General features: G+C 41.5%; 1 protein-coding gene across 1 annotated transcript in view; it reads right to left on the reverse strand.

The window, feature by feature from the left end:
* Positions 1–26484, reverse strand: part of AKAP7 (A-kinase anchoring protein 7) — a 97391-nt gene that overhangs the window by 62188 nt on the left and 8719 nt on the right. The window contains exons 4-6 of the mRNA XM_086632079.1: positions 25262–25398; positions 19468–19628; positions 922–1034 (exon numbers count right to left, since the gene is read on the reverse strand). Of these exons, the coding sequence (XP_086488205.1) occupies positions 922–1034; positions 19468–19628; positions 25262–25398 (411 nt within the window). The remainder of the gene's footprint in view (positions 1–921; positions 1035–19467; positions 19629–25261; positions 25399–26484) is intronic.

Genomic DNA, 26484 nt, shown 5'->3' on the forward strand with positions numbered 1-26484 from the left:
AATCTCTGCCTTCTTCCAACTAATTTCACAATACTACTTGATTAAAATGTGCATCTTTAGCATTTTTTAGAGTTATTTCTAATGAAATGTTAAAGTATTTTCCTTTAATGCTTACTATTAAGGAAAAAAATCAACTTAAATGTTCATATTATGTACTTTAATTCTCACTTTTTTTTTTTCTGAGAATTATTTTCTGGGTCAATGTTAAAGAATCACGTAGAACATTCTCTACGGTGTCAGCAAAAAAAAAATATGGCAATATACCTTATGTTAAATAATACAATATTACTGTTAAATTAGTATGAAATACAAAAATAGATATGCTAGTATTGCTTCTATATATTTGTAATCACAGTTATAACCTACTTTAATGTATTTGTGTATTTTGTCAAAAAAGCTAATAAACAGGCAAGAAAACAGCCTGCCAGAGTGAATATAGAAGCCATGTCCCATTAGCACCCTGAAATTCACCAAAGCATATTCAACAGAGGGAACTGACAGGCTGCATGTTATCCATAACCCAAATACCAATTCCACTGTATATTTGCTTATTTCCTCCTACACAGTAACAAACCAAAACTATCCCAACAAACTGCCTGCATATAATCGGCACCCTAATACTAATTCTGTCATTTTGAACACGTACTTTCACCCTGTGCTCCTGCATAGTTTCACAAAAGAAAACAGACCATGATACTACTGTACTGAGAATATCAAGAGTGGTAACTTAAAGTACAGTGCAGGACTACTGATATGGTAGATGTACTCAAGATTTTTTCTTTAGATATCAGTATTTTCAAGTCTTACCTCTCCAGCTGGTCACAAAGTAGAAAGTATGATGCTATAGATAAGCAAATCCTTTGTTCGTCTCCAAATTAAACGTTACAGATTGCTGCTGAGCTATGTGAAACATGAGCTCACCTGCTTACGTAGCTGTGTCGATTTTGACAACTTCATGAAGGTCAGATGTGGTTTAAAAGCTCTTCCTTCTCCTGCCAAGATGCCCTTTTCTTGAAATATCTTCTTCATAGTCTCTGAGGGGGGAGAAAAACGTAGAGGTACAAAGATATTACATGATAGAACACTTAAAAATGTGCTTTCAACTGTGAGTCACAGCTCCTTCACATGAAAAAACTATGAGTACTAAAGGCAAAAAGATTTCTAGTCAACTTCAAAGGTACGTATTATTTCAGGTGAAAATAGTCTCATATTTGCAGTTACGATGGGTCACTAAGTTGGTTTTACTAAAATAATGGCAATTAGAAAGCTGTCCGTGCTGTCTGCTTTGCTATCAAAACAGGAACTTGACATTAGAACTGTTCAGGAGTTACTGTAAGTTTTGGAAACTTCAGGAAAACTCCGGAAGCAACCTGTGCCAGGGCTAGGTCACTCTCACAGTAAAAAAGTGTTTCTTGATGTTCAGGCAGAATTGTCTCTCTTCAGAAGCACTGTTCCGTGGTGAGCTCTATGATCTGTGTTTGGGTAACGTCCCACTCAGACCAAAGGAAATCTGAAATCGAAAGCTACAAGTTCTGGCACTGGATTTGCATGGCAGAATTAGAGAACACATCAGGTATGCCGATGAATTTTGCTTGCTTTTTTAAGCTTCATTTTCAAGCTAATTTTCTATTTTTAATGCATGCTTTTATCTGCCCATAGCCCAGGCCAAAGCAACTCTATTACACTGACCTAGTTTCCTATTTCCCAGCTCATCTGTCCAATGTAATATTTCATTTCTCAGTGTCATGGTTTGATTGCCCCCACACTGGGGCAATCTGTGGGGAAGGATTGCTTCCTGTGGGCTGGACTCACGCTGGAGAAGTTTGTGGATTTTTCCTCATGGGTAGGGGATCCACTGGAGCAGGGGAAAAGGGTGTAAGGACTCCTCCTCCTTTAAGAAAGAAGCAGCAGTAACAGCACAGAATGAACTGACCTGCACTCCCCCAGTCCCTGCCCCCTGCACCACTGGGGGGAGGAGGCAGAGCCAGGAGGAAAAGGAAAGGGCCGGGGGGAGGGGGGGGCGGGGAAGGAAGGTGTCAGTTTTAAGATTTAGCTTTGTTTCTTTTTATCCTCTCAAGTAACCGGTTTTGTTTCCCTTTGTCCTTTTAAGTAACTGTTAATAAATTGTTTTGCTTTAAGAAAGCCAAGTCTGTTTTGCCCGGGACCATGGCTGGTGGGTGCTCCCTCTGTTCTTGTCTCAACCCTCAGTCCCTTTATTATATTTTTCTCCTCTCCGCTTTACTGGAGAAGGAGAGACTGTGTGAGTTTTAGTTGCTGGATCGGCCTAAAACCATGACACTCAGAAATAAATTTCAGAATAACTTTTGAATTATGTTCCATATTTCTTTTAGCTGAAATACTTTATATGAAAAATTTCTTACCATTTTAAAAAAGAGTTGAGATAAAATTGATAAAACCTGTGGCAAAATAATACCAGGAGGTAGAATATTTCTATTACTGAAAAACAGAAAAACTGCAAAAACTTCCTTTTGCCTTTGCAAATACCACTTCAGTTTTTCACTAGCTGTAGGCCTAGCTGACTTACACTATCCTTGAACTAAAATGAAAAGCGTGGAGGAAAAAAAAAATCCTATCACATGAATTTAACCAACCCTTACCATAACAATGCATTTGCATTTCAGTGTATTATTTCTTTGGCTTGATGGTTCAACTGTAACAGAAAGAGTCAGTGTTTTATTCTCCCACCTGGAAGAAAATGCATTGCACTGGGAAGTGGACAGCATAGCTGGCTGAAAAAAAAAACCAAAACAGAAGGCCCAAAGAAGAGGAATATAGGCGAGGAATATAGGCATTTAAAGCTGGCTAGCGTTAAGTCTGCCAGCTCATGCTTCTTTAACATGTCATTCCAGAGTCCTTCCTCTTACCACTTTTTGTTTTCTATAGTAACTATGTAAGTGAGTTACTTCGAAATACACTTAGGAAGAGATTTTACAAGTTTATGCACTACTTTGCAAAAGAAAAGTTCTAGAAGAAGCTCAGAGTATTCACTTGGAACCTGGAGATCAAAATTCACTTCTCTTTCTTTGCTGCATATGATTTATAGCCTTAGACTCCACAGTCCATGCAACTAAAGCTGGCATTTTGAAAGAAGCCAAGGAAATCAAAGACCCAAATGCCATCTCTTGAACAGGCCCACTTGAAAATTCTCTTTAAACCTTCGCTCCTCACGTATAAGATGCTGGAGTATTTTACAAAAAAGAATTAGCCCAACCTTTATTCTAACTCACAGGATGCTGAAAGGACTACTAGATTAAAACCTCTGAAGCATTTATGCAATGGCAATAAATAGGGGTCATATTACTACGACAGATGCTGAAAATAACCTACCAGAACAGTTGACAGAGGTCATCTGGTCAAACCCTCCTGCTCAAGCAGGGCCACCTAGAGCTGGCTGCCCAGGACTATGTCTGGATGGGTTCTGCATATCTCCAAGGATGGAGACTGCACGACCCCTCTGGGCAACCTGTGCCAGTGCTGAGTCACTCTCACAGTAAAAAGGTGTTTCTTGATGTTCAGACAGAACCTCCTGTGTTTCAGTTTGTGCTTATTCTCTCTCTCCCCCCCATCACCCTAGGTATGTTATATGTGTTTACCCAAGCATAACTGCTATATAGATCTATAGATCTAGGTATCTAAATCTATACATCTATGTACCTAGATCTACAGACCTCCTACGTATCTGAGTAATTGGCTCAATGGCCGCACTCAGAGAGTAGTGGTCAACGGCTCGATGTCCAAGTGGAGACCGGTCACGAGTGGCGTCCCTCAGGGGTCCGTGTTGGGCCCGGCCCTCTTCAACATCTTTGTCGGTGACGTGGACAGTGGCATGGAGTGCACCCTCAGCAAGTTCGCCGATGACACCAAGCTGTGTGGTGCTGTCGACACGCTGGAAGGGAGGGATGCCATCCAGAGGGACCTCGACAGGCTGGAGAGGTGGGCCCGTACCAACCTCATGAAGTTCAACCAGGCCAAATGCAAGGTTCTACATCTGGGTCGTGGCAATCCCAGGCACAAATACAGACTGGGCGGAGAATGGATCGAGAGCAGCCCTGAGGAGAAGGACTTGGGAGTACTGGTGGACGAGAAGCTCAATATGAGCCGGCAATGTGCTCTTGCGGCCCAGAAGGCCAACCGCGTCCTGGGCTGCATCAAGAGGAGCGTGGCCAGTAGGTCGAGAGAGGTGATTCTTCCCCTCTACTCTGCCCTCGTGAGACCTCACCTGGAGTACTGCGTCCAGTTCTGGAGCCCCCAACATAAGAAGGACATGGACCAGTTGGAGAGGGTCCAGAGGAGGGCCACGAAGATGATAAGAGGGCTGGAGCACCTTTCCTATGAGGACAGGCTGAAAGAGTTGGGGCTGTTCAGCCTGGAGAAGAGGAGGCTCCGGGGTGACCTTATAGAGGTCTTCCAGTACCTCAAGGGGGCCTACAGGAAAGATGGGGAGAGGCTGTTCAGGAGGGCCTGTTGTGATAGGACAAGGGGTAATGGTTTTAAAATAGAGGGAGGTAGATTCAGATTGGATATTAGGAAAAAATTTTTTACCATGAGAGTTGTAGAACACTGGAACAGGTTGCCCAGAGAGGTGGTGGATGCTCCATCCCTGGAGACGTTCAAGGCCAGGTTGGACGAGGCCCTGAGCAACCTGATCTAGTTGGAGATATCCCTGTTCCTTGCAGGGGGGTTGGACTAGATGACCTTTGAAGGTCCCTTCCAGCCCTAACCATTCTATGATTCTATGATTCTATCTACAGCTATAGCTATGTGTCTACATACAAGCACAGCTCTCCTACTTGAATGTTTTTAAATTGTGTCTGCAGAAAACATTCTAAATTTACACCGAATCCCCACGAAGCTGTTGTGCAGCTGTGCACACAAATGCTGCTGAACAACGGATTAACATACCAAAACAGACAACTACAAATAAATATTTGCTGATTCTTCAAACTGAGGTAGGGAAGTTCAAATTAAGTAATTTAGTTGTGGTGTGCCTGTATTTCCATGCATCCAATGGCCTGCTTATTTTCCAACATTATTCATAGATTTTCTAGGTTGGAAAAGACCTTAGAGATCATCGAGTCCAACCATCCCTAATCCCCATTAAACCATATCACTAAGTAGATCATCCACCCTATTCTTAAACACATCCAGGGATGGGGACTCAACCACATCCCTGGGCAGCCTATTCCAGTGGCTGACAACCCTTTCAGAGAAGAAATACTTCCTAACATCCAACCTGAATCTCCCCTGACTAAGCTTATACCCATTTCCTCTTGTTCTGTCACCCATCACTAATGTAAAGAGCCCTTCCCCCACCTCCCCACCATCCCTTCTCAAGTATTTGTAGGCTGTAATCAGGTCTCCCCTCAGCCTCCTCTTCTCCAGGCTAAACAGCCCCAACTCCCTCAGCCGCTCCTCATAAGTTTTATTTTCCAGCCCCTTGACCAGTTTAGTTGCCCTTCTTTGGACTCGCTCCAGGAGCTCAATATCTCTCTTAAAGCGAGGGGCCCAAAACTGGACACAATATTCCAGGTGCGGCCTCACCAGTGCCGAGTACAGGGGCAGGATCACTTCCCTATTCCTGCTGGTTACACTATTCTTGATACACGCCAGTATCCCATTGGCCTTTTTGGCCACCTGGGCACACTGCTGGCTCATATCAAGCCAGTAGTCAACCAACACCCCCAGGTCCTTCTCCGCCAGGCAGCTCTCCAGCCACTCTTCCCCAAGCCTATAGCGATGCTTGGGGTTTTTATACCCCAAGTGAAGGACTCTGCACTTGGCCTTATTAAAGCTCATGCCATTGGCCTCAGCCCAACGATCCAGTCTGTTCAAATCCCTCTGAAGGGCCTTTCTACCCTCGAGCAGATCGACACAGCCTCCCAGCTTGGTGTTGTCCGCAAATTTACTGAGGGTACATTCAATCCCCTCATCCAGGTAATTGATAAAGATGTTAAACAGAACTGGACCCAGCACTGAGCCCTGGGGAACCCCACTGGTGACCAGCCTCCAGCTGGATTTAGCCCCATTTACCACCACTCTTTGGGCCCAGCCATCCAGCCAGTTTTTAACCCAAAGGAGGGTGTGCCTATCCAGGCCAGCAGTTATCAGTTTCTCAACCAGAACACTACAAGAAACTGTATCAAAGGCTTTACTGAGGTCAAGGAAAACTATATCCACAGCCCTTCCCTCGTCAACCAGGCGGGTCACCCTGTCATAGAAGGTGATCAGGTTGGATTGGCAAGACCTGCCTTTCATAAACCCATGTTGACTGGGCCTGATCACCCGGTTAACCTGTATGTGCTCATTAATAGCACTCAAGATAACCTGTTCCATGACTTTGCCCGTCACCGAGGTCAAACTGACAGGCCTGTAGTTCCCCGGATCCTCCTTCCGCCCTTTTTTGTAAATGGGGGTAACATCCGCCAGCCTCCAGTCCAGCGGAACTTCCCCAGTGAGCCAAGACTGCCCAAAGATAATGGACAGGGGTTTGGCAATGACATCCGCCAGCTCTCTCAGGACTCTCGGGTGGATACCATCAGGCCCCATAGACTTGTGGGCATCCAGCCGAAGAAGCAGATCCTTGACCCATTCCTCTTGGATCACAGGAGCTTCGATTTGCTCTCCCTCCCTGCTCTCAGACACCGAAGGCCAGCTCACCTGGGAACTACTAGCCTTATTATTAAAGACTGAGGCAAAGAAGGCATTAAGGACCTCAGCCTTGTCCTCATCCCTAGTGACTAACGTACCCCCTGTGTCCAGTAGGGGCTGGAGGTGATCTTTAGCCCTCCTTTTGTTATTAATGTATTTATAGAAGGACTTTTTGTTGTCCCTTACGGAGCAGGCTAGTCTAAGCTCCAGTTGGGCTTTTGCCCCCCTGATTATCTCCCTACATGCCCTAACTTCCTCCCTGTATTGATTCCTGGATGCCTGCCCATTCTTCCAAGACTTATTGACCAGTGGTTTGCCAATGTGCATCTGATCACAGGGTTAAACCCAGTGTTTTCAACTGGGTAGACTGATCATTTCGCACTACAAATGTGTGTTACAGTGGGACAGCAGGGCACCTACACTTTACCCTGCTGAACTGAAACCACATGGCCTGCGTATCTTGATTTTGTGCTGAACAGCTTTGTTTAATATCTGCTTGCATTTATCTTTGTAAACTGATCTTTTTTTTCATACCTGGAAATTCTAATCAAGAAAAAACAATGAAAAACTGGGTCAGAGGAAAGAAAGCATAATGTCAGAGATTGCAGTTTGAAATTTATTAGACTTACGTGTGTGTGTGTGTGTGTCCACACATGTTCTCATGGTGATCAGACTTCTCGCACAGGTTTGTCATGGCACAGACTTATTAAACATCACAGGCTCAAGAGATTGGCCACGCTTGCTGGTCCTACAGACAGCCCTAGTTTTGCAGTATTTGACAATTCGGGAAAGTGTGACGTTTTATTGGCTCAGGTGACTTACAAACATAATTAGCACAATGTTTCCTTCTTCAAAGATTATCAAAATAGAAAGAAATCTGAGTAGATGGAGGGCGAGGGGGGAAGAAACAAAGGGAAATCTTTTCCTGAGAGCACGGGAAGGTTAAAAGATAATGTAATGCTAGTAATATCCATGCAGCTCTTTGAAGAAGTGGCCACAAGAAGGGTTTTAAAAGAAATGGAGAAGCAAGTACTGTCCCACACGACATCCTTGTCTCTAAACTGGAAAGACATGGTTTTGATGGATGGACCACTCGGTGGATAAGGAATTGGCTGGATAGTCGCACTCAAACAAAGAGTTGTGGTCAACAGTTCAATGTCCACGTGGAGGCCAGTGACGAGTGGTATTCCTCAGGGGTCAGTACTGGGGCCAGTGCTATTTAACATCTTTGTTGGAGACATGGACACTGGGATTGAGTGCACCCTCAGCAAGTTTGCAGATGACACCAAGTTGTGTGGTGTTGTGGACACGCTGGAGGGAAGGGATGCCATCCAGAGGGACCTGGACAGGCTGGAGAGGTGGGCCTGTGAGAACCTCATGAAGTTCAACAAGGCCAAGTGCAAGGTCCTGCACGTGGGTCGGGGCAATCCCAAGAATAAGTACAGGCTGGGTGGAGAATGGATTGAGAGCAGCCCTGAAGAAAAGGACTTGGGAGTGCGGGTGGATGAGAAGCTCAACATGAGCCGGCAATGTGCGCTGGCAGCCCAGAAAGCCAACCGTATCCTGGGCTGCATCAAAAGAAGCGTGGCCAGCAGGTCGAGGGAGGCGATTCTGCCCCTCTACTCTGCTCTTGTGAGACCCCACCTGGAATACTGTGTTCAGCTCTGGAGTCCCCAGCACAAGGAGGACATGGAGCTGCTGGAGTGGGTCCAGAGGAGGGCCACGAAGATGATCCAAGGGCTGGAGCACCTCTGCTATGAAGACAGGCTGAGAGAGTTGGGGCTGTTCAGCCTGGAGAAGAGAAGGCTCCGGGGTGATCTTATAGCATCTTTCCAGTACTTAAAGGGGGCCTACAGGAAAGCTGGAGAGGGACTTTTTACAAGGGCATGTAGTGATAGGACAAGGGGCAATGGCTTTAAACTGAAAGAGGGCAGATTTAGATTAGATATAAGGAAGAAATTTTTCACTCAGAGGGTGATAAGGCAGTGGAACAGGTTGCCCAGAGAAGTTGTAGATGCCCCATCCCTGGAAGTGTTCCAGGCCAGGTTGGATGAGGCTTTGGGCAACCTGGTGTAGTGGAGGGTTTCCCTGCCTATGGCAGGGGAGTTGGAACTAGATGATCTTTGAGGTCCCTTCCAACCCAAACCATTCTGTGATTCTATGATTCTAAGTATGGATGCCGTGGGCAAGAGAAAGTTCCAGGCTTACGGACCACCATAAAAATGGATTTGAAGACTAAGCGAATACACGAAGGTGAAGTTCATGATGAGGCTTGCCTGAACTGAAAGAAATTAGATGTCAGTGACAAGAATCGTACACAGACAATGCCCATGGGTCTTAACAAATGAGCATCTGCCATCTTTCCCCCAGACATCAACATTACTAGCTAGACTGACAAGTCAAAGGAGATCTGTGTTTTCCCTTATTAGTTTCAGGCTGACCAATGTTTGCAGCTTCAAAGTATACCCTAGAATAGTTAAGGCTATTTTTACAAGCTCAGTGACTTCCTGGAATAAAGTTTTGGACAGCTTTCAGACTGTCTTTCATGCAATTTGAAGTAATCTCAATACCATTTTGTACCTTATTTTTATAATGTCAAAACTACTGAATGTCATCTGCGTCTCTTGCATTAGATGCAGCTGAATCCATTAGACAACTGCTTCCCCGTAATTAGACTTGAAATGTGATATATGGAACTTACCCAGAACAGCTGTATACTGGAAAGGCTCAAAAATTCAACAGCTAGATCAATACAGAATGAGTCATAGAAAAATTACACATTGAGCCATATTCCATAACACAAATGACCATCTTCTTTTCCAAAATTTCATTATATATGGAGAACTGCTACATATGTACATTTTCTTCCAGTCTATTAATTTCTGCTTGACTCTAAACCATGTTCCCTCAATTAAAAGGTTTGAAATTTAGAAACAGTATTCTGTCTCTTTATTGAACATTTTTTGACTTCACACTTGAAGACAAGCTAAGCATAGATAACTTAGAATTGTAACTGACATGTTGAGTCATATTCAAATTTTTAAGTCTTTAATTGTTCTTTAAGAGTATCCTGTTGGTTACTGGTGAGCAGAAGTTTGGGTTTTACAAAGAAGCTCTTCTGCTCATCCTTCCTTTCTAGTAGCACTGAGCATAACACGCTTGCGAAGCCTTACAAAACCTAATTTCCAAGCCAGTGAAGAACTTGAAGCATTTCAGATGCTAATATTTATCACAACCTCAACTGTATGTCACCAGATTGGAGTGTCACGAATTAAAAAAAAATATTTTAGATATCATATTATGCTTGGAATATATAGTCAAAGGCTGTATCAAGCACCAAACTCTCTACCATCCTACTGTTAAGACTATGAAGAAGGACAGTATCAGCCTGAGGAGTGTCCCTGGCTGCTGCCTGACAAAAACTACTGACTCCTGAACACCTCAGCAATCCTCAGTCTCTGATGAAAAAAAATGGTGGCTGAACCAGGGTCAGTCACTACCTCATCTGCTGGTGATTTTTATCTCCAGGATATAAGAAAAAGGAAAGGTCTTGCTTCTCATCTCTCCATATGAAAAGAGGCTATTTTTTCTCCCCATCAGTACTAGCATTTCTCTGCAAATAGTCAGCTTTTCGCTGCACCAAAAGGTAAACCAGCATCAAACCCATTTCCCGCTGGTTCTTCCACTGCTACTTGGTTATCTACTACTTTGGCTTTTCTACAGCGAGTTGCCACTGTACCATAGCACTGTACCACATCAGTGAGCTACACAGTTATTTCAAACGTGTGTCAGCAGTACGCCGTGTTGATTTGTTTCTCTTCATTGCCATACACACGTACAGAAGGAATATGTGCTCATTCATAAAGCAGGATCCAAGGAGCAGCTGGACCAGGCAATCCCCACTTTGTGCACAGATGCCAACCCATAAGGTAAGCCTTACAAGACAAACAATGATGAAGGCTCAAAGTGCTAGACTGAAATAGAAAATTAGGTAGGACTTCTTGAAATTCGGTTCTTTTGCTGGTTTTAGTCCATTCCAATTCTTCCTAAAAGTTTGTCATAATCACAAAAAGAAGCAGGTGAGAGTATATTTTAAACACAAAAAAACATATCTATTGCTTCATTTTAATGAGGTATTTATCAGAGTTATCATTAGTCAGTGTTCGGCAGCACAATACGAAGAATGTAAATGAAAATCTAAACTCATTTGCTGTCCTTGCTTTCAGAGAGCCATACTTGACATTTTTAGCATTATAGAACAAATGTGGAGATTTCAAACAGGCGTTTTAGAGGAACAAAGGTGATAAATACAGTGACCAGCATGTCCAGTTTCATTAAATAATACGGCAGTGCTTAGTGGCCTTTAACTAGATCATCACTGCATGTGTTCTATAGAGGGAAGGATGTTAACGAAAACATCTCATAATAAACAATCAAGGAGAAATTAAATGGCAGATTCAGAGTCAGGCGCATATGGTTTGTTTGGTTTATATATTTCACATACACAACCGCAGCGAGAACAAAAACCAGAATAAACATCAAGGTGCAAAGATAAAATACTATGACAAACTGAAGATGTTTCAATCTCCCTACTAATTGACTAAGTTCCTTGCAACAATTAAAACTTTGCTTCAAGTCCCACCTGACTACACAACAGCAAATTAGAGATTCCCTGGTCTGTAAATGCCAAAATCCTCCCATAGGATTTACTTTCTCCTTGCCTTACAAACAGATCTACTTATTCCTGCTGCCCCGACTTCCTTTCTATTAAACTCTTATTCTTCCCTCTGTACCTGCCCTCTCTGTACCTTCCTGAAAATGCCATTATAAAGCCAAGTCACATTTTTCTTAGCAAATTGAAAATATTCTTTCTGACTTCCTCCACGATGAAAATCTTAAGACCCTGCATGAACAGTAGCAGAGTCAAAGGGCAGGAGAGGCACTGCAATACAGTGCTCCAAAGCCAGTCCCCTGTACCAGCCTATTGCTCTTGCATCTACTTGAGCCTCTTCTCCTTGTGATGGGACACAAAAAAGGTCAGCTAAGAGATTTGGCAATAGCACAGCATTTACTATTCCCATGCAACTAATAAAACGCTGAGCTCCAGAGCAAACTGTATTTAATAACTATGACCTGTTGGAAGTGTAAACTCGTGAAACGAACTGGCGTTATCCCAGGCCGTAATAGTGACTGATCATTTTCACTAAAACGTTTGCCCCTGTTGTGAGCATTTGTCCAGCCAAGAGGCCTAAACCAAAGAAAACTGTAATGTGCTGCAAAGCTGAGTGAGAAAAGGTTGCACGCAGTAAACTCTGTAACATCAAAAGGCACGAACAACACTCAGGTCTTTTGGAATCAGTCCTTCACATAAGTAAGCGCCATCAGCAGGTAGGTGCCTTGGCTTTTGTAACAAAATCAAAAAAAGAATAGTTGGGCTTTTTTTTACTGCTGGTTATACTCAACACACAATACAGCATAGATATATTTGCTGACAGATAATTACATTCTTGAGATAGCAGAACATTGCCACTTTTAATGTCAGAGCACGCTTTTCTTCTTGCTGTCGATGAGCCAAGTTTCTCTACAGTTCTGGTGCTGGTTTTGGTGGGGATAGTTCATTTTCTTCATGGTAGCTGGTATGGGGCTGTGTTTTGGATTTGTGCTGAAAACAGTGTTGATAACACAGAGATGTTCTAGTTGTTGCTGAGCAGTGCTTACCCTGAGTCAAGGGCTTTTCTGCTTCTCACCCCACCCCACCAGCGAGTAGGCTGGGGGTGCACGAGGAGCTGGGAGGGGGCACAGCTGGGACAGCTGACCCCAAGTGACCATACGATATCACATCATGCTCAGCACATTAAGCTGAGGGGAGAAGAAGGAAGGGAAGGACGTTCAGAGTGATGACATTTGTTTTCCCAAGTAACCATTACATATGATGGTAATGGTTCCACGAAGGTGATCCGAGAGCTGGAGCACCTCTGCTATGAAGACAGGCTGAGAGAGTTGGGGCTGTTCAGCCTGGAGAAGAGAAGGCTCCGGGGTGATCTTATAGCAGCCTTTCAGTACCTAAAGGGGGCCTACAGGAAAGCTGGAGAGGGACTTTTTACAAGGGTGTGTAGTGATAGGACAAGGGGCAATGGATTAAACTGAAAGAGGGCAGATTTAGGTTAGATATAAGAAAGAAATTTTTCACTCTTAGAGTGGTGAGGCAGTGGAACAGGTTGCCCAGAGAAGTTGTGGATGCCCCATCCCTGGCAGTGTTCAAGGCCAGATTGGATGAGGCTTTGGGCAACCTGGTGTAGTGGAGGGTTTCCCTGCCCATGGCAGGGGGGTTGGAACTAGATGATCTTTAAGGTCGCTTCCAACCCTAACCATTCTATGATTCTATGATTCTATGATGGAGCCCTGCTTTCCTGGGGATGGATGAACACCCATCTGCCCATGGGAAGTAGGGAAGGAATTCCTTGTTTCACTTTGCTTGTGCGCACGGCTTTTGCTTTACCTATTAAACTGTCTTTATCTCAACCCAGGAGTCTTCTGACTTTTACTCTTCCTATTCTCTCTCCCATCCCAGCGGGGAGGAGTGAGCGAGCGGCTGTGTGGGGCTTAGTTGCTGGCTGGGCTTAAACCACAACAGTTTTGAGTTCCCAGTTTTTTCATCATGTGAAATGACTTAAGAATAACTGACAAGAGGCAAAATTCATTTATCTTAGCTTCAGCCATCTGGAACTAAGTGAACTAAATTAACTGAATTAAACTATTTCCCTGGACTCTCTGAAGTCAGGGCCACGTCAGTCACTCTAAAATAGCGACTGAATGTGTGTTTTCATAATCTTTAGAGAAGGTCATAAACCACCATCCTTGCCAAAACAGATTGTTCCTCTCCAGCCCCGTGCTTGCCACTGCTCCGATCTTTTGTGCCGATGGTCATACAGCTATACAGTAAACTGCACTGGCACACTGAATAGGTTAAAAACCAGCTGCTAAAGCTAAAAATGTTAATTTAACCACAGCTGAATTCACCATGAGACTGCACAAATCCCCAGCACAACAAAAGCAGCCAGACTGCTTTGGTATGGTGGCAATACCAGCTGATGCTTGAGTAAAGCTGTAGGTACCTAGAGAAGATGGGCACTATGACTCACTTTCCATTTCTCTCTCTAGTACAGACTGTTAGGAAAAACAATTCAGTAAGATTAGACTAAATGTCATTTATATAAAACTAAAGTTATAGGAAATGACTAGCTAGGTGTACTACATGTCTGTCTAGTGCCGTCCTAACTGTACTAAAATATTTAACCCAACAAACATTTCTTAAAAACAAAGGACCAAAAAGCAAATGAAATGGTTATCTGCACAAACAGAAGAGTCTCTTTTTCGTGCACGAAATACAAGCTCCCCCTCGTGGTCAGGCCACAACGTGCTTCATTCATCCATAAAGCCAAAATCTGCAAATCCTGTGCGTAAAAGGCAGCATTCACTTACTCACTTTCATCAGCTTCAAATAGCATTTACAATATAATTATCAAAATGAAAACCTTATCCAAACGATTCAATAACTTTTTCAAATTCACTTAGTACTTCAAATATTCTGTAGTGTAGCAAAGCAAAAGAAATGAAGAAGTTTTTTTGTAACGTATGTGTCGCTTTTAGCTCAGGATTTCTAAAAAGACTTGGACAAAGAGTGACTAAAATACTCCTCAAACTTCTGTCATAACAGTTTAGCACTACTCCTGGTACATAATTCTATGATGCCAATGTCTTTTAATGGATTGTTGGGAATTAACTAGCAAATCACAACAAACAGAAGATCCATATTAGCTCTGCTTTTCCCAAACTTTTGTCTCTGGCAAACTTACATTAACATTGGGATTAGCGGACATGCGCTTACCATTATAACGCTGTACCATGTTCAGACATTATTGGTATCAAACAAATTTCCATATAATTTATGGAACTAAAGGGGCTCTTACCAGAAGCTAATTTAACTTCATATATTTTCTATTGCTTGTGTTATCAACATTTCTACTTCGACAGTCATGTAGAACACAAAACAACACATGAAGTCAAAATTCACCTTAGAGCAGAGCAGAAACCAAACATAATCTTGAAGTAGCAAAATTCTATCATAAACTAAACTTACATCTTGCAAAAAATCAAACCAGCTATGGAAGTGATTTCTCTTTACTGTTCCATGGACAATAGAATGATTAACATCCTGCAGGCAATACTGCACATTTTTTCTTTCTGCCAGCTTCAGTTTTAAAATTGCAGTTTTCTAGGGACACCAGTTATGTCACAGGCGAGCTGTACTGGGAGTCAGAATAAACATGTGACAATTAATTTCTGTCAAACATATATAACCTCACAGCAGTATACATGAAGAGCTGATAGCAATCTTCAAACAGATCCTGACAATAGCAGCCCAGCAGAAAAGAGTTTCCAATATTTTCTCTTGCAGCTATCTTTCTAAATTTGTGTATTAAGGACACGATCCACAGAGCAGGAATACTAGGAGTAATTTTGACATACAGCCTGTTTTGAATTAACATATGAAATGCGTTACAGAAAACAAACTTAACACCACATTTCTGCTGATATGAATCTTTACATTACAAAGTATATTTATGGTGCCAAGTACAGCCCAGAAAGCACTGCATGGTCTTTTCCTCAAAATGCAACACCTTCAGTAGGAGGTTTGGCCCTTAGAGGACTGTTTGCTAATGTTTTGTAAAAACTGCGTGCAAGCTAAACTGTGTTGCAACAAACTCTGTAAGTGTATTCTTACGTTAAAGGAATTATACATGCGATATGCTTGGGGGAAGGGGGAGAATCCTAACAACTCCCCTGTTTACCTCATCAGTTTAGAAGAGTTCATATGGATTCTTTTGTTTAATATTATTTCATATTCCAATTGCACTGCCTTGAAGGATTGTCGTGGTTTAACCTCAGCCAGCAACTAAGCCCCACACAGCTCAGTCCCCTCACAGTGGGATAGAGATTTGAAAGAGTAGAAGTGAGAAAACTCGTGGCTTGAGATAAAGACAGTTTAATAGGTAAAGCAAAAACTGCACATGCAAGCAAAGCAAATCAAGGAATTCCTTCACTGCTTCTCCTTGACAGGCAGGTGTTCAGCCATTCCAGAAAAGCAGGGCTCCAACATGCGTTAACAGTGACTTGGGAAGACAAACATCATCACTCTGAACGTCCTCCCTTCCTTCTTCTTCCCTCAGCTTAATGTGCTGAGCATGACGTCATACGGTACAGAATATCCCTTTGGTCAGATGGGGTCAGCTGTCCCAGCTGTGTCCCCTCCCAGCTCCTCATGCACCCCCAGCCTACTACCTGGTGGGGTGGGGTGAGATGTAGAAAAGCCCTTGACTCTGTGTGAGCACTGCTCAGCAGTAACTAGAGCATCCCTGTGTTGTCAACACTGTTTTCAGCACTAATCCAAAACACAGCCCCATACCAGCTACCATGAAGAAAACTAACTCTATCCCCACCAAAACCAGCACAGACATCTGTTTAACAAGATATTACCTATTTTTACGAGGATGCTTACATTAAATTCTTTGCAATTTAATCTAATGAAGACATACCCCTTCATACATATTGAAGACATACATAGAAACTACTTAAGCGTATTCATTTTCTTCCTACTCACACCTGGCCTTTCCACTAATTTAGTATTTAATTAAGCTAACTTGTGAAACACACTTGCATAATCTTCAGCATTACATAATTACAGATTTAAAATCCTTTTTTCTGGCACAAGCATCAATAAAAAAAATGAATTTGCTTTCATGAACTATAGGTTAACTATTATGAAATACTACTAGCGCTTCCAAGAAGACACAAAAAGATACTCTGAAATCAGCAGCAATTCAGAAGTTACATTTATGACAGTCACTAAGAAAGGTTGAGATAGTTATATCCTGAAGTCATACCCATTAAACATTGTCAGTCATTTTACCATTTTCTTCTGGTAATGTTCGGCTCCCTACCCTGTTTCAGAGCTAAATCCAGATGAAACAAACATCACTGTGTAAGCCTAGAGACTGAACAACAGGCCTAAGGCCAAGAAACGATCCACTGGGTTGGCAAAAGTAAGCACTGAAATAAGACACGTTTTTACTAAGCAGCTGTGTTAAGTGAAAATAGTAATATGCTGCTGTAGTCCTAATGTAAGCAAAGAGTGCTCACCAGTGAGTACCAGTAGTTATGCTTTACAAAGAAAACATGGGTTTGCATGTTTGCTAAATTTGACTGTACTATAAGTTTGTCTACTAGGAAGGGCTGTCAAACTGGAAAACAAAGGTTGAAATCTGATCTAATTCTGATCAAAATCTGGTTCACTAGTCTAAGATACGTAGAAAATCACTGGTAACAAACTCCTTTATTTCCTGTAGTTAAAAGGCATTTGGCTCTCCACGTCTAGCAACTTCAATTATTTTGGAGTTCTTAACTACAAACTCAGAATCACAAGTTACTGTCACTACAGAAACCATTCACCTCCTTTCACACGAGGTACTGAAAGAGAATAGAGTTCAGGAATTATCTCGCTGTTTATAAACCGCACACATACAACATTCTGTCACTTTAAAAGAAATCTAAAGCCAAACTCAAGGACAAGGATAAGGAAGCACATCATCTAAAGGACTGAAGAAATACTTGGTTCAATCTTTGAAATAATTACGGGATTATTTGGCAACCACAGCCTCTCTGGAACTGTAAGGACTGTTCAGTTTCTACCATAGTGAATATTAGCCGCGCTTCTCTATCGAGCACTGCTTAAAATAAAAACACATTGCCCAACCACAGCATAAGCAATTTAGTAAAGCTCACAGTCTTCCATTCAACCTTTCTTTAAAACTTAAGTTAAAAATACTAAACATTTTCTAAAGGCACTTCAGAAATGAAACTAATTAATTGCTAGAGAAAGCACTGTATTAATAAAGTCTTTTTCAATTTTTTTCTCTCAACTGGACTGCAAAGAGGTAGCATGACAGCAGCAGTCTTTGCTACTCTGCAAAATGTCCTATATGGGTTATTGCACTATTAAAAAATGATGTGACCTCACATTCCTCAGAGCACAAAAGATAATTCATCAATACTGAAAAACTCTTTTAAAGAGTCTTTCCAAGGAATCATTGGAATTGCTGGGATAGTTTTAAAGGACACCAATGAATCATAGACAGTACTGTTCTCTGAGAATTTTTATTTGACATCTGTAAACAACACAGTTTAAGTACAGACTCCTAGACAGATAAAAACCTTCACTCTACCTTATTTCGGTCTAGGTACTGACTGCTGTTTCTCAGCTGATATTTATACTCGTTTTAATTTACAGATTCCTGTTGACTTGAACTGTATCTTCGGATGCATTTGATCTGACTGGCAAAAGCAGTGGCCTTGGCTCCACCATTAAGAGAGAACTGAGAGTTTTTCTCCTGAAGTGAACATATGGGTACAGATGCATAGTAGCATGTACCTGCCACATCTTTCAGTAACTTCCTAATCGCTAAAAGTGGGCAATTAACATTGAACAAGCCACAGACTGGTTCCACAACTGCTCCAAAAACAATTTCAGGCTAAAGCAGCATGGAATCCAACTCCGTTCCTCTGGCAGATGAGTCATGTCCTTCTCCTGAATTCCCCTTATCCTCCAGGGGTGCAGAGCAAGTCTAGATTTTACTTTACACATATATGGAATTGTATGTATAAAGCACATAGACATACCTATGCACGTATACGTGTGTGTGTGTGTATATACACACACTTATAAACGTGGGAGTGGTAAGCTACAGTTAATTCACTGAAATTTAAGAGTGATATGTACAACATGCAGGAAAAACAAAACTTAAAGACTTCCCAGACCACAGAAGAGGAAAGAACATCACTGTCTCTCAGTGCTCTACTCAGCACGAACACAAAAGAGAGAACTATGTAACTGAACTGCTTGAGAGAGTCCAGCGCAGGGCCACGAAGACAATTAAGGGAGTGGAGCATCTCCCTTATGAGGAAAGGCTGAGGGAGCTGGGTCTCTTGAGCTTGGAGAAGAGGAGACTGAGGGGGGACCTCATTAATGTTTATAAATATGTAAAGGGTGACTGCCATGAGGATGGAGCCAGGCTCTTCTCAGTGGCATCCAATGACAGGACAAGGGGAAAGGGATATAAGCTGGAACATAGGAGGTTCCGCTTAAATATGAGGAAGAACTTCTTCCCAGTAAGGGTAACAGAACACCGGAACAGGCTGCCCAGAGAGGTTGTGGAGTCTCCTTCTCTGGAGATGTTCAAAACCCGCCTGGACGTGTTCTTGTGTGATCTGATCTAGGTGGTCCTGCTCCGGCAGGGGGATTGGACTAGATGATCCTTTGAGGTCCCTTCCAATCCCTAACATTCTGTGATTCTGTAACTTTGCAAGTTGGGTAAGATGCATCAAAGATACAGCCCTTAAAGTCAGTAAGTATGAATATACAAACTGAAAGGGGTATAAATATCAGCTGAGAAACACAGGCAGTACTTGGACCAAAACAAGTTAGAATGGAGTCTTTATATCCATCTACAAACCTGCACTACATTTTATACATATACTAAATAAAAAGGTATCAGAGAACAGTACTGTCTGTAATTCATTAATACCCTTTTGAACTATGGTGGGAATCAGTTATGTAGCCTTTGCAGTTGTTAAAGGTAAATTAACGTTGACTAAATTAGCACCAACTTATCTTTGTGCTCCGTTCTCATCCAGTTTGTCAAAAAGTCTTTAAAGCACTTAAACTCTATGAACAAGTGGTACCTGCTATTTCTGTAAGTATAGTTGTATGATCATTTTCTGCCAACTTCACAAATCCAACTTCATTTCTGAAGTGATCGATTCCTTGAAAAGATAAATCCACAGTTTTTCCTTTCAGGAGATCTTCTACAAAATCCTTGCTCTCTGAAAGAGCACCAACTGCTCTGCCAAGAGGAAAAAAAAATATCTATGTGAAAGTCAAATATATTAATACTGTTTCCTTTGCTATTAATCATTATATCAAAAAATCTCACAGTTTCATTAGTATCAATTTAGTATCTACTCAGGTACTTCTTACCAATGCAGTCAGTATTAGTATTACTGTTTTATAAAGATAAACTGGTTCATACCCCCTGCTGTAAAACCACAGAAATACTAAGATAGACCTAGAAGCAGGTGTAACCTCAAAAGAGTTTATCTTAGTCCTCAAGGAGACTAGACATTAAAATGATAGTGTCTCTCTTACTCTGTGCATCCCATTTAAATAAGATGCTTACTCGGAAGCATTTGGTTTTCTATTCTTAAATTAATTTAACTTTTTTCATCTCCTGATAGCTCAACTGAACACTCCAAATATTCTGCTTCATTCAGAGTTACTACAGAGTGTTATTTAATACCATACACAGAGGCTAGTGACATATATATAATGATAAAATTATATGGAAATTACTGTTAAGTTTATTGAGAACTGTTATTAAAGTACTACCTAAACTGATGCTTACTTCCTTTAAGAGATAAGTAGCATGCACATACAATCTACACGTAACTTCAGAAACAGCAGTGAGCCTGGTAACTTTTTAATAATAATTTAAATTAGCCATATTAAGTGCATGTACGATTACATTAAATATTTGGTTCGACCTGTACTTGAAGTGATTTACGTGCTCAACAAAAAACATAAAAATTCTTAGTGTCTTCTGAAAGATCTCTCACACACAGTTTTTAATTCTATTCAACGAAACCGAATTTAAAACTTTTCACTAAACTGCTGCTGGCTTTACAAACACTAGATGGCACTAAGCGGTTAAAAACGCTCACGAGAGTTTATTTTACTTTGGACGAAAGTCATCATCATGATTTCTGAAGTCGGCTCAGTTATGTTCCTTAAACCTGAACAATTACTAACAACACTATACACTGTTCCACTGTGTTTAACAAGACGGACTCCTGATGAGAGCTATGCATTTAATTGAAACTTAGGCCAGGTTAAGACAGACATTAAGGGAGATTACAGAATATCCTTGATTGACACAGTATTTCTGTGTGCTTTTATAGGGCTTTAATCTACAACCTAGAAGTACTTTAGCTCCGATACAACCACTGCTTTTTCCTTGGCAAAGATACTTTTCTTTGAGCATAGTCTCTGCCACTTACCTACCCTTTTATCGCCGTTAAGACAAGCCTGTTCCTGTGTCTTCCATATGTGCTATACTTCAAGACCTTTCAAAAACACCATCTAATATTGATTATACCTGTCAGATTACTTCACAGGTAATCATATGTAGGTTTATTTGCCGACATGAACCTGAAAATTGTTCCAAAACAAGCACAGACATTTCAAATACACTGTGTCAAAAGATCGCAGTGGCTTTCACATAGTCAATCAGGCACATGCCCAAAACCCATTTCTGGATTTTTGGTATCTGAGAACTAGTACACAGAGAGTCATGGAAAGCTCTGTTCCCCAGCTGAACAAAGATTGTTATTTCCATACTGCAGAGTGTGCTGCAGAACTCCCTGATCACCTCAACTCGACCTGATGAGGTCTATGAAAGGCCAATTCAAACGGCGCAGTATGTTTCCAGTTGAGCACTGTGTCACTGAAGATTTAGTTCTATTTTTTCTTTATATATAATCTTGCAAACACTAAAATATTTTTTAAAATAGTTGTCATCTCACTTTAGCATATTTCATATTTTCGTATTCTATCAATCACTCTACAACATCTAACAATTCATAGAATCATAGAATGGTTTGGGTTGGAAGGGACCTCAAAGATCATCTAGTTCCAACCCCCGTGCCATGGGCAGGGAAATCCTCCACTACACCAGGTTGCCCAAAGACTCATCCAACCTGGCCTGGAACACTGCCAGGGATGGGGCATCTACAACTTCTCTGGGCAACCTGTTCCACTGCCTTATCACCCTCTGAGTGAAAAATTTCTTCCTTAGATCTAATCTAAATCTGCCCTCTTTCAGTTTAAAGCCATTGCCCCTTGTCCTATCACTACATGCTCTTGTAAAAAGTCCATCTCCAGCTTTCCTGTAGGCCCCCTTTATGTACTGGAAGGCAGCAATAAGATCACCCCGGAGCCTTCTCTTCTCCAGGCTGAACAGCCCCAACTCTCTCAGCCTGTCTTCATATCAGAGGTGTTCCAGCCCTCAAATTCCTTTGTAAGAATAAGGCACAAGGACAAACGTTTCCACTGAAGTCCATAGCAACAAACACAACAGTGGTATTCCATATTTCATATTCCACACCAAATAGTATTTACAACGCCAAAGAGTAGTCACACTCGGCACAACTAACCCACAGGGATAACAAAAAAGTTTACAAGCATTCTGCCCCAAAGTGGAAAAAGGAAATTAAAAAAAAGAATTAAGCAGCATATTCTAAGTGACTACAAACTAGGATTATAGAAGCAGTGTCTGCTTTTTTCTATATTGTGCTCATGTAAATATTATAGCCATTAAAATTTACGTATTTTCTTTCTAGAATTTTCTGAATTGTTAATTTCAGTTACTTGTTAGAAAAAGCAATATTGCAAAAAAGCCAAACTGAATTGTTTCAGATCTCATATTTATAATGAAAAGGTTAGATTCACAGAGTCTTCGACAAATAACGAGCAAGAACTCTACACTAGAGTCTGGAAATGAAGGCATTTACTGCGAAGGTATCCCGATTTCTAGTACCTGATCCCAGAACTACGCACACAGTTAGCACGGACTAGAACTCCTTTGCGTGAAGGGAGTGTTGTCATGACTCTTGCTTGCTTTCTTTACGGTTTTTAAAATCTCACATTCTTGATTTCACATAGTCTTACAAATAGAGATGTAAAGTACAATCATGAAGGCTACATCACAGCCAATCAGTCAGGAAACTTGCATGGGAATTACAGGTCTGGATTCATTCCCTTAGAAAGAGTGGCACAGAATACAGACCTTCCATTTCAGGGTGGAAACCGTATGCACTAAAATACCACACAAAGGGCTTTGTGCTGAGTTGATTGTTATGTTTAGCACATTCTTATCACGCATTTTGACTTCCAATAGCGTTCAACACATTTCATTTCTGTATGGACAGAGGCACTATTGTGCAAACACAGCAGAAAAACTGTAGATATCCAAGTAACTTAATGGATCCAAACCTAAGGATCTGTGAACTCTCAGATGCCCCGTTGACCAGCTGCACTTTGTTTGGGAGATTACTCTCACCCTCCCTGCGTTACACACAGGTTCTTTTGTCAGCCTGGATCTTTCTTTCTTTTCATTAACCTGGTATCAAAAACTGGTAAAACAAAGAAAGGAAAATTCAACTTTTTAATTGTCAAGTTCTCCCAAAAGATTAAACAGAAGACATGAGTTATGAAAAAAAAAAAAAAAGAGAATCCCATATAATAGAAAATGCAATCTGGAATACCTGAGGATAGCTGAGCTAGATACCTGTAGGAGGCATCTGGCCAGAGAAGGGGTGAAGCACTGGGGAAGCTGCTGCTGACTAGAGGACAGCTCCTGGGTGCCTGGACTGTGGAGTTCTGCTGGGAGAGGCAGAGAAGAACTCCGTAAGTGTGTGCTTGGGTAGCAGCTGGACAGTGAGAGCTGAGAAGGAGCTCAAGGAGTAGCAGAAGATACCGAATTTGAGAATATTTGTTTTGATATACAGTTCAGGACTCTAAAAAATATTCATAAGGAGGCATACTTGTCTTTGAGATATCCTCTCATATTCCCTTTTTAAAAAGTTCATATTTTAGATTCTTTTTTAAAATATCTTGCACACACAGTCAGTGGTTGTTCTCAGGTGCTACCAGAGTTTGCTCATCAACCAGAGCTGGAGGAAGCTGGTGTGCCTACTTCAGGAGAGAAAAGGCACATGAAGAGGAGCAGGAGTCCCACAGATCTAGTATCCTTTGCTTTCCTGTCTATTCTCTGTTCCTGGCTATCTGTTTCTCGCATCCTCACAGAAGACGTAAGAGTGTAGAGGCCTCACGGATGTAGCATTCAAGGAAACAAGTGTGAAAAACAAGCAGAGCAACTGATTTAGATATTCTGATATCTCATTATTTTTAGGTGTGTTAAATATTTCTAGCCAAAATACTTCTATTTACTAGAAGCACACCCTTGACTACCAAATGGTTCCTACATTGTAACTTGGATTCTCACTTTCTTATGAGCAATCTGCACTTTAACAGCCAAACCTTCTGGGGAAAAAAAATTATTCACACACATCTGTTAGACACATTATTTTGTAACTGTATTACCATAACCAAAGCAATGTCTCGCTGCACTTCTTCACTATTTAAGCTGGATAATTCAGTACATGGGCCACATGCCTGCCAACACTGCAGAGAAAACCACTAAGATATCGATAGATATAGATATATGACAGAAAGCCCCTGAAAGAACTCATCTGGGGGAGACGAAACAGTGAGGCTTCTCTTTCACAGAATTATAAGGATCTGATGAATTTTGATCCATGAGCAATTCGCTACAAAATTGACACAAAAGCAATGGAGGATTCCCAGATGTTTACATAATACCAGCAGGCCATTTATCAGCATTTTACACCATACTCTGTCACAGTTACCAAAGTGTTTGCAATCTCCATCCTGCAATCATGATGAGTGAATACAGAGACATCACATTTGCAGGCCACTGGGCACCACATCTAAACAGAAACTACCCAGAAAGTCTGTGCAAAGCAGGACTATGACACACAACGTATGTTTTCATTTCAAGTCAAAATTACAGCTAGACACACAAATTATTATTCTAAACATTTATCAATTACAGCTGTATAGACAGACTCAAAAGTCTGAACATCTTCATATTAACCACTGAACTTGCACCTTAAAGTAGGCTTGTCAGATAGCAGCACAGCATGTGATAAACAGTCAAAACCATCAGAGACCTGCCTTTTTATAAAGTAGTTGCATCTAACACTTACAGACACATGATGTCATTGTATAATATATATGCCTTTCCACAAATTTTCTACCTTTTACCTGATCAAAAAATCAGCTATATGACTGAAGCAATATAAGAATTACACTTTGGACAAGGCCCAATAGCCACCTCTTTTTAGTGTACTTAAATTTTGAGTATAATAAATTCATTTAGGGCATAAAAAATGCATGACTGCGTGAGGCATTAGCTTGGAGCTAAAGTTTCTTTCATTGAAGTCTTTCAGTGACAATTACTGATTTGGCTTGTAATATTTTCTAAGATATGAAATTCTGAAAATTACCCTGCTAATCTGTTCAGTGTCCCCTATACCAAAACTTTATTTTGAAATAATTATTTTAGCAAACATGAGATTTCTGCATCTAAGTTCAGCATACAGTGTGAAAAGGAAAAAAGTACACACGGAAAAAAAAAAGCATACTTTGTTCAGAGCTCATAACATAAGTTATGAAAATGGCTGACATTAAGATTAGCATTTTAAGAACATGAATTAAATGTTCAGTAACCCTAGTAATGTAATGCTGACAAAAAATGAGCATCAGTTACCCCTTCCAGTCTTTTATTAACTCCTCCAGCAAAAATACTTGCATATATTTAATTTAACACCAAATACCTACATGCTAATTTCTTCTTCATTGGATAAATGCATCACTAACAAGGTGACATGCAACGAGCCAGAGTGAACCATTGCTTTGGAAAGCCTTTCATCCTTTTGGAGTATTGCGTCTTGGACAGCCTGAACACTGCCAGTAATCTGGGAAGAAAGAAAGACACAGAAACAACAGTTAACCATTACAATCACTGTATCCCATCACGCAAGTGAACAAGGAAGCACACAAACTGAACTAAAAGGTTTATGTAAAAACCTTTCTAGCAGAAGAAAGTTTTATCCTCTGACAAAGCTGTGGTCATTGACCAGAGTAAACCCAAAGCGGGTACAAATGAAGTGATTAATAAATCACTGGACGTTTGCTTCCATAAGTACGATGAATTCCAGAAGCAGATTAAGATCATCGTTTCACACTGCCAGTAGTCCAAATGAGAAGCTTCTTCAAGGACCTTGTGTGCCTGCTTTGCGACACTTGTATGTTGCCATGTGCAGACAAGCGTGGGGAAAGAGAGCTTTGCAGGACTGGGTAGTTGGGTATAGAAAAAACAGAAAAATTCCATAAATAATTTGTAGAGAGATCAGATTTAAAATTCTGATTATACTCTCCAATGGATAGATATATTTCATACACTTTCTTCAATGGCAGAGAATGGATTGAGAGCAGCCCTGAGGAAAAGGACTTGGGAGTGCTGGTGGATGAGGAGCTCAACATGAGCCGGCAATGTGCGCTGGTGACCCAGAAAGCCAACCGTATCCTGGGCTGCATCCAAAGAAGCGTGGCCAGCAGGTCGAGGGAGGTGATTCTGCCCCTCTACTCTGCTCTCGTGAGACCCCACCTGGAATACTGCGTTCAGCTCTGGAGTCCCCAAACACAAGAAGGACATGGAGCTGCTGGAGCAAGTCCAGAGGAGGGCCACGAAGATGATCCAAGGGCTGGAGCACCTCTGCTATGAAGACAGGCTGAGAGAGTTGGGACTGTTCAGCCTGGAGAAGAGAAGGCTCCGGGGAGACCTTCTAGTAGCCTTCTGGTACCTAAAGGAGACCTAACAAGAAAGCTGGAGAGGGGCTTTTTACAAGATCATTTAGATTAGAGCTAACGCAGAAATTCTTCCCTCTGAGGGTGGTGAGGCACTGGAACAGGTTGCCCAGAGAAGTTGTAGATGCCCCATCTCTGGAATTGTTCAAGGCCAGGTTGGATGAGGCTTTGGGCAACCTGGTGTAGCGGAAGGT

The sequence above is a fragment of the Tauraco erythrolophus genome, chromosome 2 (genome assembly GCF_009769465.1).
Source record: "Tauraco erythrolophus isolate bTauEry1 chromosome 2, bTauEry1.pri, whole genome shotgun sequence".
NCBI classification, from domain to species: Eukaryota; Metazoa; Chordata; class Aves; order Musophagiformes; family Musophagidae; genus Tauraco; species Tauraco erythrolophus.